The sequence below is a fragment of the Salarias fasciatus genome, chromosome 9 (genome assembly GCF_902148845.1).
Source record: "Salarias fasciatus chromosome 9, fSalaFa1.1, whole genome shotgun sequence".
NCBI lineage: Eukaryota > Metazoa > Chordata > Actinopteri > Blenniiformes > Blenniidae > Salarias > Salarias fasciatus.
In genome coordinates this window covers 17484448-17502216 of record NC_043753.1, presented here as the reverse complement: position 1 = coordinate 17502216, position 17769 = coordinate 17484448, and the positions used below count along the sequence as shown (strand labels likewise).

Here is a 17769-nt window from a genome sequence, read left to right as displayed (position 1 = left end):
AAGGGAAATGCTGTGCATCCAGTTCCATAGGGAGCGCCACACAAACATGAGCAGCGGCCATGGAGGGAAACACACACATGCTGCCTCAGGTGCTGTGGGGTTAATCAGTATTCTTACAGCGCCAAAACAATCTGTGTTTTTCTTATTGTTCGGTAACACTGAGTTAATTATTATGAGCCGTTCTTATTACGAACCACCAAAACTCTGCGTCGTGTTTTTCAGTTTACATCCAATCTCAAGACAAACAAACTGAACAGACTTCTTTCTTTTTATCTTGTGCTCGAAATGATATGGTTTAAAGCGCCAGGGACTCAAACGCAGACATATTGAGGTAAAGTTTCCTTACAGAAAAGACTTTTGATAGAATTTACAAAGTTGTGCCTCTTATAGCAGTGATCCAATTCAATTTAAAGGATGACATTGCAGAAGTACTAAGACTAAGACTAATGTTGAAAAATACAGATAGAACATGCGGTCTTTCCTCAGAGTTGTTTTTCTCTGTGTCTGTGGGAACTACCAACAGCGAATTCATTATTATCATATAGGCTGATTGGATAATGGCTCATCTATGGAGGTGAAAATTCACTTATACATTTATTAGAGTTACTCAGGCGGTGTGACAGCCTCTAACAGATGCCTGAAATAAAGCTCTCTGCGGGAGACTCACACCTGATACTGACACGATTCTGAGCAGAGGACAAACACAGAAAATATCCTCTTTGTCACACTTGTTTATCTCTGTTTTTTTTTTCTTCTTCTTCTTTCGCCCCACTCTTGCAAAGTAATGAAAGCGCATTCATGTAGAAATAGCCGAGGCGAAGGACATGACGCAAGCTCATTGTGCTGCTTGCCGTGCGGCCTCGACAGGTGAGTGTTTGAAAGCGTCCGCCTGAATGTGAGAGGCAGAGCTGGGTCAGAGCACGCCGCCCGTCTCCGGGCCGGCTCTGATGAGCCCTGATGGGAGGGGAGCGCCACCGACACTCCAGCATGACAGCAGGCAGGCAGAGGAGACTTTCACACACATCACGAGGAAAGGGTTTTTTTTTTTTTTTTTTTTTTTTTTTTTTCTGGTGCTGTTAAGATTTCCAGACAGCCGGCGCAATGATGATTGAGTTGACTACTGCAGTAATCAGCACAAAATATTCCAAATTTGAAATAGTAGTTGAGGATGATGACAGCCTGGAGATAAAATGGGCCTTTTTTTTTTTTTTTTTTTCAGATGACGTAAGTGTTTTACTCATCAGAAACACTAGGGGGAGTGGGACACACACTCACAAGTCCATCCTCATACTCACACACATACACACACACACACACTTGCCAATATCCCGCCAAACAGCCTGCACACACACTCATCGTGTCCCACCAGCAGAGCTAATATGAAGTCCGAGCTCACACATCCGATAACGCAGGAGGACGGAGTGAAGTCCTCAAGATAGCTTATCTATCTCAACTTCATCTCCAAGCTGTGTTTTGTGTATTTAAATAGCGTGTATGTGTGTGTGTTGGTTCAGAAAAAAAAAAAAAAGAAGAAGAAGAAACCACGTCAGTTCAATTTGAGATGCATTGAGATCCCGGGCAGGACTCCTTCAGCCGAGGAGTTCTAAAGATTGTGGAAACATTGACATTTACGAGAGCAAACACAGTCCAGGTGAAGGGCGCCTTTCTGTCAGCCCTGTGTGTGTGATCATGTCTACAAGTGCACTGGTGCATGGTCGGGTCCGCCTGTCTGGCAGTGTTGGCTCACATATTGCTGCTGGCTGAGCGGCTGTGGCTGCGGCTGCGTCTGCGGCGTGCTGACTGATGACGGGCGGCTCGGGGTCACGGCACTCCGAGACTCGCATGAATCTCCCTCGCTGGTGTACAGTCTGCCGGGGAAGCGCGCTGAAATCCCACCAGCTCTTTTCAGGACATAACAGTTCAGCCAGGATGACGTACTGGAGTGTGTCAGGGCTTATATCTGGCAGAAGAGGAAGAAGAGAGAGAGAGAAAAAAAAAAAAGAGTCTCAGGCCATCGTGTGCTTTCACGGTTATTAATCATCCTGCTGTCAATAAACTATCGACTGAATATTCATGCATCCACTCATTGATTTGTTACTGTATCTGTCATCTGCAGTATCGAGGAACTAGTGGTAACTAGTGAAATCCTCAATTTAAAGTATGCCGTCAACATACTTCATTAGGTCCAAAATCAATGGTGCAATAATAAGTTTAAGTCTCTTGATTTAAATAATAGATCTGCTCCCTCTGTGAATGTATAGAGCAGCTCTCGCGGCAGTCGTTTTAAAGATTACGGATTACAACTCTGTGCAAATCATCAGTCCGTTTGAATACAAGCAAAATAAAATAGACTTTTTTTTTTTTTAAATAAACACCTACAACATCACGGACAGGAAGTGAGAAGTCCAAATGGGTGAGTTTAGCTTGTTTAGATATGTTTGGATTGAACAAAATCACATGTTCAAAAAGATCTATCATTGTGACTGTCATAGACTGTAGCTAGGGTGGAGTCTCTGATGGTCCAACATGGTTATTTCCTGTTCATCAGTCTCAAAGGCTTATCAAGTCATGTCTGTAAGTTTGTGTTGAATGTGTCTATTTATAACAATTTTTACCTTAAAGGAACATGTGAAGATCTCATTTAGAGAACATGCTCTGTATTTTTGTAGTCAAACAGTAAAGTCACTTGAGTGATAAGCAACGATCCAGACAGGAACAACCCCGTGATGGACTTTTCACAGGGCGAATAACAGTTTCTCTTTCTTTAAAACACACATATACAAACACAAAGAAAGAAAATGTTATAAAAATACATCTTAGAATATGCACCATGGCCTCAGAAACAGATGTTTGGCATGTGTAAATGCAGCTGAGAAGAAAGAAGCATAATTGGGAAACCAACAAATCAGTTTTATTCCAAATGTGTGACAGAGTGTATGAAAGAAGTCGAAATAAGTGCAACACTCTCAACAAACTGTTTAAACAAGTTAATTTGTTTAAGCAGTTATTAAGATTTGAATGAACTTCTTCACCGTGCTGACAGATTATTTATTTAAAAACAGTTTCTTTACACTGAATAAAGCACTGGAAGTACTTGAAAATAAAAGTAGATTTCTCATTTCTTTAATGATTGGATTTGACCATTCGTTTACTCCAGTCAAGTGTTTATCACCAGCATCTCAGACATCTTTGTTTTAAACTCACTCGTTTTTTCAGTATCTGAAGAAAGCGATCTCATTTGTGTGTTTCACAGTTGCCATATTTTCCAGTGACTTTATCCAGTCAGGGTCGTTATCATTTGCTGAGGGTGACGAGCTTTTCGTTACCTTGTTGATCCCTGTTTATTTGTTTCTGCTCGCTGTTAAAAATGGCCTCTTTTCAGCTTTTCGTGTTTTCATTTGGGATGTTAGAAGGTTACACCAGACACGTGTAGGCTTTTTTTCTTCTTCCTCTTCTTTTTTCATTACACTGTTTTTCTTTTCCCAGACGATTTCTGGGAGTTCTTACAGAATCTGCTGGGGCTGTTAAATTTTATTTCATTGCCAACCTCAGAGACCTTCAACATTTACTCTACTCCAGGGAAAGAAACGTGTGGCTGACTCCTGACCAGACGGAGCAGGGAGGGAGCAGGCAGGTTGCTGTAGGTGAACAGAAACACAAGGCGCTCAGCTGAGGGCTGGACTTTCCTCAAGCTCAAACTAAACAGCAGAAATCATCATTTTTCTGCTTTCACAATGTATATTTTGTAATTTACATGATACATTTATTTGTTTAAAATAGTAGTTTTTTGTGTGGGTGTGTTTTTTAAGAAAATTCTATTTTGTAACATGGATTTATTTTGGAATGGAACTAGTTAACAGAGCTAACTTATGTTAGCTAAAGAAGCGCGGGGAAGGAAAAGTGTTGCCTTGAACGCTGGGGTTTCCACAGATTGAACTTTACAAACCTTACACACCAAACAAATGACCGAAATACTGTGATGGGTCAGCTTTTATTGAAATATTCAAGCAAATACATACTCAATTTATTTGTCCTAACATTCAGATTCTCAATATCTTAGTTAGCTAGCTGTTAGCTAGCTGTTCTCTTTAGCTTGCCTAAGCTAGCTTAAGTCTGATTTTTGTTTTTTTCATTTACCATTGCAAAAAGTGGCAGATAAAACAGGAAAATGTTGTAAAGCAGCTGTTCATTTAGATTCTCCTCTGCTGTTTTGTCTGCAGCATCCTCGGTCCTGCGCTCACATTCCGGGTCGGCCCAAACCCCAAGAATGTATCCACTGCAGATGTGGTTCAAATTGCAGGTAAGAACACCCTCTCTCTTCTTTCATATCATCTTCGCGCTATCATCCCGTTGACAGCCATCATTGCAATTCCTCTCATTTTCACTAGCCAGGGCGCTCCGTCAGCGTCTGGGATCAGTAAATGAGAGCACAGATTAGTCTCTCCAGATACAGTCGATACGCCGGTGTTCAGACGAACCCCTGTCTCTGAGATTATCAACGCCGTGTGATGACAGATGACCAGAAGTTACAGACATGATGAGCCCAGCACCACACACCGTATACAGTGCAGAGGACAGTATATTGGGTCTCCTGTTACGTCCAAGGGGCTGACAGGTTGGAACAGGTTTGTACCAACCAATCAGTCAGAGTGTCTCCTCCTGTGTGTGAGCGCGCCTGCATGCATGCACTTGTTTGATGTAGACTGATGGAGAGCTGTCACCCACAGAAAGGAGGTTGTCAGTATGCGCTGCCTCCGCTCCCCTGTTTATTGTCTGCCCCGCGATCGGACTGACGGTGGCGTTCGTGTGTGTGTGCGTGCGTGCCCGTGCGTGTGTGTAGACGTCCTTGGTTTGGTCTGAAATGACTTTGAGAAGCACATATACTCCCAACAGTCAATATCATCTGATATCACTCCACTGGAATCAACATGGCGGTGTTGTTATTGGCAGAAATGGGCTGCTGCTCCAGTTTTTTTTTTCTCTCTCTCTTTATGATGACGGGTTTTTTTTTGGCTCGCTGTTGTTTCCATCCAGGAATTCAGCGGGTGAGGACTAATGATACAGGATTCACCATAAGAAAGGCAGGGCCGGGGGCTTGGCTCAGTGTGTGTGTGTGTGTATGTGTGTATGATTGGCGGATTACAGTGTGTGTCTGTATTTATCCCTCAACGTTATCCCACTTTTGCAATGTTTGACTAACAAAACGATCAGATGAACAAATATCGGGGGCAATGTATGCAGGAGCTTTAATGATTATACTGTATCATAACATCTTGTATTCTTTCCCACGCGCTTCTTTTTTTTTTTTTTCCTTTTTCTTTTTTTAGCCTCCTCACTTGTGTGTGACTGACTTTGATGAGGTGGCGTGTGGCGAGAGCTAATGACAGGCGTGAGCGGGGCTGAAATGTCAGACCAAATGTTAAGTCAACATGATCATCGGCCTGACCCGTGTTGATGAATTATGAATACAGCCCACCTGAATAGCAATTTCCAAGAAGCGAACAGAAGGAGCTTATCAAACTCCTCATGCTCGTGGTTGGCTGTTCTTTTATCCCAAATCAATGTGACCTGCAGCCTGGTAACATATAAAAGAAATGCAAAAAAAAAAAAAAGGCAATTGGAGACATTTGTGAGGACATATTGGCTTGTAACTCTGACAGTAATACCTCATATTGGGAGAATCATATTGTGATCACTGCAGTAATGCAGCTTGTTAATTTAATGATGTTGTTGTGCGACGTGACATATGCTGTGTCGGTAACAAGCAACAGCAGACAAAACAGAAAACAGCTTTCTCTTTCTGAAAAGGGAGTTTTTAAAAGCCTAAAAATGTATCAAATTGTGAGCAATAAGGTTTGTTAAATTGGATGCTGATACACATAGATCACTCAGTCTGTGTGCTTCCTACTGAGGAGGATTCAGATGAGAGTTGTGTAAGATGGTTTTGCTGAGTGTTTTGATGTAAACTCAGGTCAGATGTCAGGACCGCCATGCCCAGCCATCACTCACCACCATCCGGCTGAAGCTCCACCTCCCTGTTTAAATCTGCTGAAATCAGGAGCACTTCCATGTTTGTTTGCTTGACTTCCTTTGTAGAAGTGGCACCAAATCGGATGTGATGGTGGAGAAGTCATCAAACACACTTCAGTTTCAGTAGAACGGTCCCTGAATTTGATGTGGAACAGAATTACTGAGCATGTCTGTTTCATTGTTAAACTTTAGAAATCCTTGTATTTCCCAGCAGTGATATGAATCACTTTGGCAAAACTGGTGAAAGACTGTTCGCTGTGGTGGAGTCCAGGGTCGTCGTACAAATTTTCATAAATGATAGTACAATAACCTTGAACCAATTATAACTTGAAATGCAAAGAAGTAGTCTATTTAAAGAAAATGTCCACATTTTATCCAAATTTTGAATAATATTCTCTTCAATCCTGGATCTCACTGTTTCTTCTGTTCTGAAAGGATTGCAGGGACAATTGTCTCAGGTGAGAAACGGTTTAGAAAAACTATCAAACAGCCTGCATGTAGAATGTTGTTTGACTTGTTTAAACTATTCATCTACATCAGACAAAAGGAAATATCATTTACAACAGTGGTGATGAAAGGAGGAAGGTCAAAAAACTGTTTGAAATCAACTGCAGTTAGTCCTGAGATATCATTAAGCATATGCAGGTGTAATTTATCAAATATATGCATCTTGATTAAATATTGTTAATGTACAATAATTCGATCAACTGTTGAATTAAATGAATAGATCCAGTTTAGTAGTGCACAATTTATTACAAAATGATCGTAATCACAGCATCAAAATTTGCAAATTGAAAAAGACTGATGGAAGTGATTTCATTTCCATCAGTCTTTTTCAATATATGTATTGCAGCATGTATATTGAATCATGTTTCAATGCAGTGTGCATTCATGTGCTGCAAATTAAACATGTCAGAATTTGAAGATGAAAAAAAAGTGATTAATTGCAATCAATTCACATAAAACTGTGATTATTTTTGACATTTTGATTGACTTACGTCTTTAATTGTTTAATATGTGAAAGCCAAAGGGCAGAAGAAAGAAGAACAAAACCAATGCAAACGAACCAAAAGCAACAATTTGCTCTGCTTTTCAAAACCCTGATGGTGGCATCTGCACCTGCATGTTTATGGAAATATTAGCCAACATTATTACATATTGCATGAGATATCAATCCTAAATGAACATGATGATCAGAATTGTGGCCCTCGCCATGGTCCATGTCGATCAGCCCGTTCTAGATCTGTATGCTAGCTCTTCCTGTTGTGGTGAGTTTCATGAGACCACAGGTAGAATCTCTCCTGAGCTGTATAATCTGTGCCTCCTCCTGCCTTCTTCTTCCCCCCTCCTGTATTCACCCCTCCCCGTCTTCTGCTAATATGAAAAACAATCTGAAGTGAATGCAAAAATTGTCCTTTTTCCAGCTCCAAACAAGCATGCATGACATTGAATCCAATGCGATGTGGCAAAGGCGTGCTGATTCCAAAGTGGTTACCAGGTTGTGGAGCAACAGCTTGGTTAAAGTGCAAGTCTGAAAATCAAACTGACACCCACATGCAGTGGCCACCTGGGTAATCCTGGCTGACCTTTGCCTTATGTGTGACTGTGCATAAATGACGTGGCCTCCTAATGAACTCATCAAAACCCCTGCTGTACTCTGCGCTCAACCTGCTGCTGAGAGCCTTTATGGCTCTGCAGAAACGAGGGAGCCAAAAAACTGGCAAGTGATGCAGAAATGTTCAGCAAGCACGTTATTCTTTTTCTGATTAATGCCGATTAAAACCGGTGCAAGCGATCATTCATCCCCGTTGTAAGCGTGCACCACCTTAGATGTTTGATGTGTTACAACTCTGCTTCATACATCTGTTGTACAAACATGTATTTTTGTATGCATTGCACCCCAAACTAGACAATTTGCAATTTTGGAGACTGATTCAGCCATTTAAGTGATATGTCCAAATAATCTAAAAGATCTCATCTTAGTTAATTAATCCCATAATTATGTAGTATTTGTTTAAACAGCAATCCAACCGTAAATTTCAAGACAACTGCTTGAATGATTGATTGTCCCAGTGATACTCACACTGAATGAGTGCCAGTTCTCCTGTTAATAATATGTTTAGCGTTTTATTTTCCATCTAAAAATCTGCGAGACGCATGCCACAAGATTTGGTAGTCAGAGGGTTTTTTTTTTTTTTTTTTCGACATTAAGCCTCCACTGGTGTTACCTTGACTGTACTCAGCAGTGTCTGAGCGAGGTTAATATGGCTCTGCTACATTCTGCTGTCCATCTATCTGCCCATCAGTTCTATTTGATGTGTTCAATGCTCCATTGAAAAGAATAGACAAAGAGACTCGGTTGAAAGGCATGGACAGTATAGAGGAGATTTGATAACTCATTGAAAAGCATCTTTTAGGCAGCAGGTTCTTAGCGGCTGTGTGGTGAAAGGCCTGCTGGGAGGTCTGACTGTATTAGTGGAGGTAGAGGCTCTTGTGTTCTGCTCAACTGGAAAACCGCAGGACAAAAACCCGCACTGCCTAATCCCTGCTCGGCTGCAAAACAAAAGAGAAAGCTGCTGCTTTATCAAAACTACAAGGCATTCTGTGTGTGTGTGTGTGTGTGTGTGTGTGTGTGTGTGTGTGTGTGTGTGTGTGTGTGTGTGTGTGTGTGTGTGTGTGTGTGTGTGTGTGTGTGTGTGTGTGTGTGTGTGTGTGTTTTGCAGCTGTGTTCATACTGTGCCAAGAAAATGATTTATTCAATATTTGATGAAGTGGCAGCCAAGCTGTTAAAACCAATGTTGAAATGTGTTGTTTAGAACTCCACTTTTTTTCTTTTCATTTTTTTCTTCTTCTTTTTTTTTTTTTTTTTTTTTTGCCTTCTTCCTTCCTCTCAGCGATTTCTAAACATGTAAATCACCTTCAGTTTGGGAGGGAAACAGATCTGCCAGAAGTGTTTTTTTGCTCGCTGTAAAGTGACGTTTTGTAGCCGATGATGGATTTGATCCACTTCCATGTTTGCGCACTTCACAGCGAGTAGGAGGGTTCCTGTGTAGGACGGCTGTTTGTGCGCCATAAAGTGTCTATAATTATTTCCCGTCGTTATTATTTTTGATTCACGATGCGCGCTGGACGTGTTTTAATGCCTCCTCTGCCTGCGCTCGGACGAAGCTCATTGGTCAGCGAGCTCGAGTGTGCGTTTGAGATGAGAATTGATGGCTGATGACTCGGCGACTGTCTTTTCAACAGGGATCAAGGATGTCCAGGCCAAACACCAGAGTGTGTGAGTGGATATGTGTGTGTTAAGAGAGGCTGTAGGTGGTGGGTGGGGAGCTGGGTTAGGACACTCCTATTGTCTTGGCTGTCACGGCTGGGCGACCCCGGAGCCCCTCGGAGCCCCTCGGAGGCCTCAAAGGCCCCAGAGGCCAGGCCACAGCAATGAGTCCGCAGGCCCCCAGGCCGTGAGAACCCCGGCCTTGGTCAATGAGCATTGGGAGCCTGGGGACCCTGGGAGCAAGTTGCTGGGCCATCTGGAGCAGAGAGCAGAGACCCTGACACACGGCTGTCACCCGAGGGAGACACGCAGAGACACGGCCGTAGACAATGTCTGCCCCCGTGTTTCTGCGTCTGCCTGTGTACCCCACCCCGCCACCCCGCCACCCCCCCACAAACACTTTCATACACAGCGAGTGCAAAGGCAACAAGAAGTATCAAGATGAAAAAACCAAGTCTGTCTGACACCTGTCGGGTTGTGATTTCCTATATGTTGCACATGAAGATGACCGGAAAACCCAAAACTTTAAATGACAAAACATTTTGGAAATTGGTTTCATTTGTTTAGGATCAAACAAATTAAAACCAATCATTAAACCAATCGTATCGATACTACCAACAATGTGAATTTTTCATAAATGCCCCTTTAAAGGTTCAAACATTTTAATTGCAAGATAATTCATAAATAAAAAATCCTGATAGACTCAAGATCACATACTGATGGTCTTGTCATCCTTTCTTTATTGGCGGGATAGTTTAAGACTTTTCAGAGGAACCTAAAAGATAAACCTTTTACACTCTGCAAACATAATCACTCTGTAAAATGTTGGTAATAAATTCTGAGAATAGTCCCATAATAGCAAAGTACTTGTGACTTTACATTAATGGATCACTAAAAGGAGTCCATCTGGAGTTTGAAGGCCCAAGATGAATAAATATCATCAGAATAAACTGAAATCCAAGCACCATAAACTACTTACAAGCCTTCAATAAGTTTTTTCTTTTTAGATTCTCTCATTTTTTTGTTAGATAATGTGTTTTTTTTCGTTATGTGAATCCTTGAATGTGTCAGAAACAATAACACTTTGCAGTCAAACATGAAATTTACCATTCTTTGTGTTATTTTGTTCTAAAAGCCTAAGAGAGGCAGCTTTTTAAACCCTGTCTGTCTGTCTGCAATGATTCTGTCTGTCTGTCCTCTCTTGTCTGTGGGAAGGGCCTGCTATGCTTACTGATGTGCTTGGAGCCTAACACACACACACACACACTCACACACATGTTTGCAGACAACTGTAAAGTGAAAAACACAGTAGCCCTGGCTGTATAATGGCGCTAGCTACCATTTGAATGGTGAGTGGTCGTCTTTTCCAGCTGAGCAGATTAGCATAGATCTCCCACGCAGACAGAGTTGACCTTCACTCTGGCAAACACTTGTCAAAATGCCAGCGATAATTACCTTCTCTCTTCGCAAACAGCACAATGGTTTATCCACCTGCATCTCAGGCGTGGAGGATGGATATGCGGAGCTCTATCTGCCCATTTCTGGACATGCACGTTCAGTGAAGGTAGCGCGGTCCGCGGGGAGCCCTTTGTGGCGCATGTGTATGTCGGCTTTCCGCTTGATATTGTAATATTTACCATCCGGAAGTCAGCAAGCCGCCAGAGGCTGAAGAAATAAGTGTGAATTAAATTTTCTGAATGTTGCCACAGCTTTCGGTGTGCTCGTGTCCAGATGCATGAGGCTGGAATGAAATTAGTTTTGTCAGCGGGGGCTTGTCACATGTCAAGAAAACCAGTTTTTTTTTTTTTTTTCTTACTTTTTTTTTTCCCATTCAACAAAATCCAACAGCCTCGGTGTCGGATGTATGGTTGTCTGTGTGTTCATGCCTTAACATCTGTATCAATGAGCGTAGAGGTCAGAAAACAACCCCATGTCTCCCCCACATCCTCCACCTCCCACCCCTCCCTCCCTCCCTCCCTCCCTCCCTCCCCCAGCACTCTCCTCTCTTCTCCTCATCACTGGCTGCCCTCTCTGGTTGAGTGCTTGAATGTGCTCAGTTCGGTGATCAAAGTCTTCCTCAGTCTCTTCTCCTCCATTGCCCCTGGCTCTGTGTGTGCGTGTGTGTGTGTGTGTGCGTATGTGTGTGTATGTGTGTGTGTGTGTGTGTGTGTGTGTGTGTGTGTGTGTGTGTGTGTGTGTGTGTGTGTGTGTGTGTGTGTGTGTGTGTGTGTGTGTGTGTGTGTGTGTGTGTGTGTGTGTGTGTGTGTGTATGTCATTCAGCTCTCAGTCGTCTAAACCGTCACTCTCGCCTCTATCTTTTTTCAGTCCCAGTAGTACCTTTCCAGGCTCCCTTGCATCATCCTCCTGTCTGTTACAGGGCAGACACACACACACACATACACACACTCATGCGCACGCACGAGCGCAGATATATGTTTTTATAAATGCGCTTGCTCACACACAAACATATATCTCCGCTGACGCTTATTCGATATGACACGCCTCACTTTTTAACTTTTATACATTGTTGACGTAAAAAATATCCATTGTCTGTTGCAATAGATAACCCACACTTTACTCCACGCACGCACACATTTGTGTGTGTTCGTGTGTGTGTTTGGGTTTGTGTGTGTGTGTGTTTCTGGTTGCTGCAGGCTGATAGATAACCACAGTTGTATGAATCACAGTAAACTGCTAAATATTTTCCTTTGTTTCACTGGAAACTTTCTCTCTCCACCACAGTGTTAAATATCTTTTTAATTCCAAGGTCACAGCCATTTATCCTAATTTTTTTTTTCCCACCGATCATGCATACTGTTCTGCCTCCAGGAACAGAAACATAGAAACATCTCTCTTGTCAAAGACAGTGATTAAATATGCTCCAGTACAAGCGCTCTGTTGTTTGTAAATAGCTCTTGAACATTTAGTTTTCATCCGTGTCCCGGGCTGCGAGAGTAAAGTTTCATCACCGCCGAGTCTTTGTGCTCATCTTCTTGAAGGAAGGTGTCATGCGGAAACATTTCCGATTGCATTGAGGAGCCGAGAATGTCACAAGTGTGTGAATCGCTCCGTGTCTCACGCTCGCCTTTATCCTGTTTATCCCTGTCAGTCGTGGCGCTTCCTGTTCTTGCCCTCTCTCCATGCTCTCCTGCTCCGAGTTATTCCCTCTCTCTTTTGCTTCGGTGCGGTCCTGCACCCTCAGTTGCAGGGTCAGGTCTGCACTGCTCCTGTAAACATATTTACTGTGTCAACATGGCTGTTGCAAAGCAGCTGAAGACAGTAACAGGTGCCCGTCAACAGCCGGCCTGATCTCTAGTGCATTAAAGGATCTTTGCTGTAGACGGGGATTAGTGTCGCCTGGCATTGTTTGTTTGCTAATTCCATCTCCAAGGTATTTGCGGAAAATAGGCATGAATAATTGAAAGCGATTTCTAGTGGACGAAACGAAGCTATCAGCGAATTGAGGGAGATTAATGAGTAGGGGGTGAAATGCAACGCAAATTGGAACAACGGAGCAGCCTCTCCCGGGCACCCGGAGAGACCCCGGGTTCGTAAACAGAAACTGAACGCACATTGTTTCACTGGCGGCGAAGACACGAGCTTTGAGAATGGGAAACGGGCATGTGTCAGGGCAGAAATACATCACTGGGTTTAAACGTGAAGTGTGGCAAAGCATGGTTCTCAGGTATTAAGGGACTTTCTGACTTCAGCGTTGAGCCGGTTCTGCTGAATCCACCGATAGAATTTCAGCTTTTCCACAAGTTTGTGCGACATTTGAAATGTTTTCTAACCTGTTAAACTGTCTAGTCTTGCATTCTAAACTATTTGTGTTTGTTCCTTGTAAGAAAACAACAAGAACTGGTAAATTACAGCTTTTTTTTTTTTTTTTTTTTTTTTTTTAAGTAAGTAAGTCTCTTAGTTTGTTGGTGTTCTAGAGAGTGTAGTCGCCGGGACACAATAACCTGAGGTAGTCCACATGCGACAGACTTTCTCCTGGCATGACTTCAACCGTTTTTGTGAGTGTTATTTGAGATTGTGTTTCCCCCTGAAACATTATGTAACATATATCTCGTGGGGCAAACTTTCATTTTTTTGGAAGTTCTTTGTTTTTGTTGTCGTTTTTTGTGTGTGTTTGTTTGTATTGCCAAATTTGACCAATAGTATTTTCATCGGTGCCTTTACTGTTTTGCCAAATTTGCCAAAAGGGTGAGTCTGCATGTTGGTGATTGTTTCTGGGATGGAGAAACGACGACGTTACAGTGCACCCTTATTTGTTACACATTATTTGTTTGTCAGGAAGCCTTCCAGTTTGCATGGATTTTGTGAGTACAAGTCACACAGAACAAAAGAGGAGTCTGAGTGTTTATGTTACCATTTTTAATCTTTGTAATGATATCACGTCAATCTGGTTCGCGCAGAACCGGGCGGCAACAAAACATTTTCTCACAAGTGGTGGTGAACTTAATAACAAAATGGCTCACTAGCTTGGTGTTTTATGACCTCCCAGAGCAGCGCATTTCACAACAGAGTCGTAAACATGATTTGTTGTCTTTGGGATCATCACGTCCTGATTTTCATGGTGCATCTAAACAGAGTGTGCTGGAGCAAAAACAACATCGCTGGTCATATTTGCTCCTGTTCAGTGTCGGTGCCAAAGATCCAGAAAAAAAAAAAAGCCCACCTGAATCCAGTCGAGGCTTCCCTACCGCTCCATAATCTACACAAACACAGACAGGCTGACCACAGAGATGGTGGATGCGTTTTCAGTGCCGCAGGCATGAACGTCATGTTGAGCGAAGCGTTCGGCGTCCTCTCCAGCCCTGCCTCCGCCGGCTCTCCACGCCGACCCCTCCGCTCCCACAGCGAACGCCCCTCCGAGCGCGAGAGCCACGCGCGGATGGTGCTCATGTCAAGAACAGCAGGTTCTCCTGCCTCGCGTTTGCTGTATGCTCGGTGGTTCGTAGACTCGATGGGTGCTACGTTATGAAGCAGCAGACACAAACAGCCATGCAAATGAGCTTCTTCCCATCTCCTGCTAGGAGCCATAAGGAAAGCATTATAAGTGATTTAATCATTGCCATCATGCAGGAATTTGGCTCACAGGGAAGTTTGGGCAGAATATTCCAGTTTGTCAAGATTAATAATGATGTTTTTTAATACTGGAGTCATTTGAGTTGATCGTCAAGATGACAAAAAGCTCCCTGTTTTCTGCATGGGAAGTTAATGGAGCGCAACATCGAGAGCATAAAAGATATGGCTTATTTCGATTTATTAGCAAACAATTTGACTTTTGCAACACAAAATAAATCTGCTCAAGAGGAGCATTGGATACTATTCCACCTATCTTAATAGGACATTATCCATTCAGAGAGACACACAAGTCCCAAATCAACCCAACAAGCGTTGGATTGTAACAGAGTAAAGCAACTCACTCAGACAGAAGGAGAACATGAAAAGTCCGGTTAAAATAGTGTCACTGAGTTTGCTTTTGTGTGTGTGCAACATTTACATGAAGAAAAATCATGTCAGAAAGACTCCTCAGCCTCGACTGTGAGGTGACAGTGCTAACCACTGCACCACTGTGCTTTTCCGTTGTTCTTTCCAAATATTGACTCTTTTTTATTTGAGATCAAATTCTAATACCAGTAAATTTGTGTCAGTGAGTCAAAAACCAGATACTCATACTGAGGTCTAATGATAATGATTTTTTTTTTTCTCTCTCAGATATGTGAAAGAACTCGGTTTCACATCTCCACCGAATTAAACCTCAAATACACCCCATCAAGAATGGCTTTCTTTTTACCTTTTTATTGAGAAAGTAACAAATACGTGAGAGATCAGAGACCACAAAAGAGACAAGACTAGACAGATAAACATAGCAAAACAGAATAATGATGCGAGTGGAGACATAGAGCGACCACCAACACGGCGATGGACTGGGCAGGGCAGAATGAGAAGTGTGGGGTTACTCTCAAACAATATTGATAATTGGATGTCTACTGCTACAAGTCAATACAATGATATATCTAGAGACTGGTGTGGATGTGTTTTTTTCCACACTGTGAAATTGGTATCCAATCAGGTCCGGGGCAATGTATCGGTACCAATAGAGGTATCTAAAATTTATGACCCATTCCCAGCCCTATATGTCTGAGTAAACTCTCTCCTCTTCCTCCCTTCGCTTTAATGCCTGTGTCTATACTGTCTTGGCTAATAGCAACATACATTTTAATGAAATGAGAAATGAGAGCATTGGCTGAACCGGGCAGCTTTACCGATGGAATTTCTACCTCAAAGAAGTTTGGCATTAATCAACGAACCTTACAGAAAGGGTAATTAAACATTTAAAGAATGTTTTCCCTGACAAGAAGCCAAAATAGTTTTCCTGTCATGATGTTTTTCTGACTTTCGTTTCATCTGATTTGAATCTGGAAACTTCAGTTTCACCTTTCTGAGCACAACTCTGTCGATATGTGGTTCCACCTTCGGATCCATCGTGGTCTAATCTATTGCTCCTAATGTGACTATCAGGGTCTGATTCCTCTGGTCTGATAACATTTGGAGAATCTCAATGAGCCCTGAAAAAAGCAGTCAGACTGATGTGTGGATTTATATGCACCAAAAATATCATCCAATTTAGTCTGTGGATCAATCCCATAATGCACTTGATCCCACATCCAGCTTTACCCAGGAACCCGCCAATATTGAAGGTGGATTTGTTACTGAACAGGCTTGTTGTGTTTCTTTTTGTGTTTCTTTTAAACCCGCCATCCCAAAGGCTCAGCCTTCTTGTTTGGACCATGCTTTGCATTGACCTATTGCTCTGTTCCACCATCATGTTTTACAGAACTTTAAACTTTGACAGTGGGGAGAAATCAGAGTACTCTTTACTTGGACTGAGACCAGAATGGGACAATCTAAACAGAAATTGCATTGATATAAAATGAAGTAGACTTGAGGAAAACTCTGTGTGCAATACTTGATTATTCGTAGAATACAAAGACATTGCTAATAGGAGTTGATTCTCTCAATGAGTAGTGAAAACGTGTTTGGCTACGGCCTGAATATAAACCACGCTCATTTATATGTAAGAGCACTGAATATCGGTCTAACTGTGTTTGCTTCTCATCCTCAATCAATACACCCTGAACAAGCTGTCGAACATGAAAAACTGGGACAGGAGTAAGTAACGCGCTGATACATAGAATGCTTTATATGGAAGTTAAATATATGTATACCGAGGAACTATGGATTGTTTGTGTAGAATGAGAATGTTAATGGATGAACAAAACTCCGCGTGCAAATCAAAGAGGCAGCAGATGACACTTGCGGTGCTTGAAACCACAAAGGGGTTCGCGCTAAACAAAGAGAGATGTCTATACATTTCCTGCATGATGTGGACTTACCTGGCGTGTGCGTGCCTCTATTCCAGCAGCATCTCTGGTCCTGGCGCTCGTGAGTATGTGCTTGTGTGTGTGTGTGTGTGTGTGTGTGTGTGTGTGTGTGCGCGTTTTCTCTTAATGGTACATCCGTGCTAAATTGGCCCCTGAATGCAGTGCGCTCTGCCTGTGGTTTTGTGAGCTACAAGTGTAGAGAAACAAAGGGAGCCGGGGAGCTTCAAAGCGGGTGGGTGACATTTCGAGCTTTCCATCTTCAAAGCACTATTTGCTTTTGTAGTTCCTCTTTGAGTATAATTATATATTTTTTTTCTAAAGGATTACAGCTGTCTGAAAACATAGAGTAGAATTTGAGGGCCATTTCATAACATTTCCAACAAGGGATGCACAATGAGCTGTCTGTTTATACATTATTATGTAGAAATATATTTATTTTACTATTATTTGCTATTATACATAATTTAGTACAACCTTTATGCTCTATATAATCCTCTATATCCTAGTCTCAGCCCTTATGGGCAACTATTGGCAGCGAATTGATCGTTGACCCATTGAGTGTCTCCAGATGGGGGGAGAGACATGAAATCCACCGTGTCCTCTCATTTTCATTCACCTGTCTTCCTCTCTCATTCTTCCTCCCTCCTCATCCAAGTGCCTCTCTATAATTCATGTCCAGGTGCAGCTCCAGCTTCCTTTGGCATGGGGCTTGAAAGGGGGGGAAAGAAAAAAAAAAAAAAAAAAAGACAGATGTTCACTTTTCGCTCCCTTTGTGCATCTCTCTATATGTGTTTGTGTGCACGTGGTCCGTTTTTGCCCCCTCTTACCTGTAATGCAGTCTGTGGCGTCTCTGTAGTTCAGCATAAAGCAGTAATTAAAGCCAGTCACGGCCATGACTAACAACTGGCTCCTGCTTCATATGGATGTGCGTGTTACGGTTTGCACATAGTCAGAGCGGAGCGCTCTTGCTGTCGAGTGCAGAATTTTAAACATCGCAACAAAAAAAAAGAAAAAAAAAAAGACTTTAAAATCGGTAAATAATGAGCCGTTCTTTTTAACCGTTGATGTCGGAAT

At 42.4% G+C, this 17769-nt stretch overlaps 1 protein-coding gene across 1 annotated transcript in view; it reads left to right on the top strand.

The window, feature by feature from the left end:
• ptprn2 (protein tyrosine phosphatase receptor type N2) overlaps nt 1-17769 on the top strand; it is a 127299-nt gene that overhangs the window by 42942 nt on the left and 66588 nt on the right. Inside the window, exon 10 of the mRNA XM_030099755.1 lies at nt 4221-4300. Coding sequence (XP_029955615.1) covers nt 4221-4300 — 80 coding nt within the window. The remainder of the gene's footprint in view (nt 1-4220; nt 4301-17769) is intronic.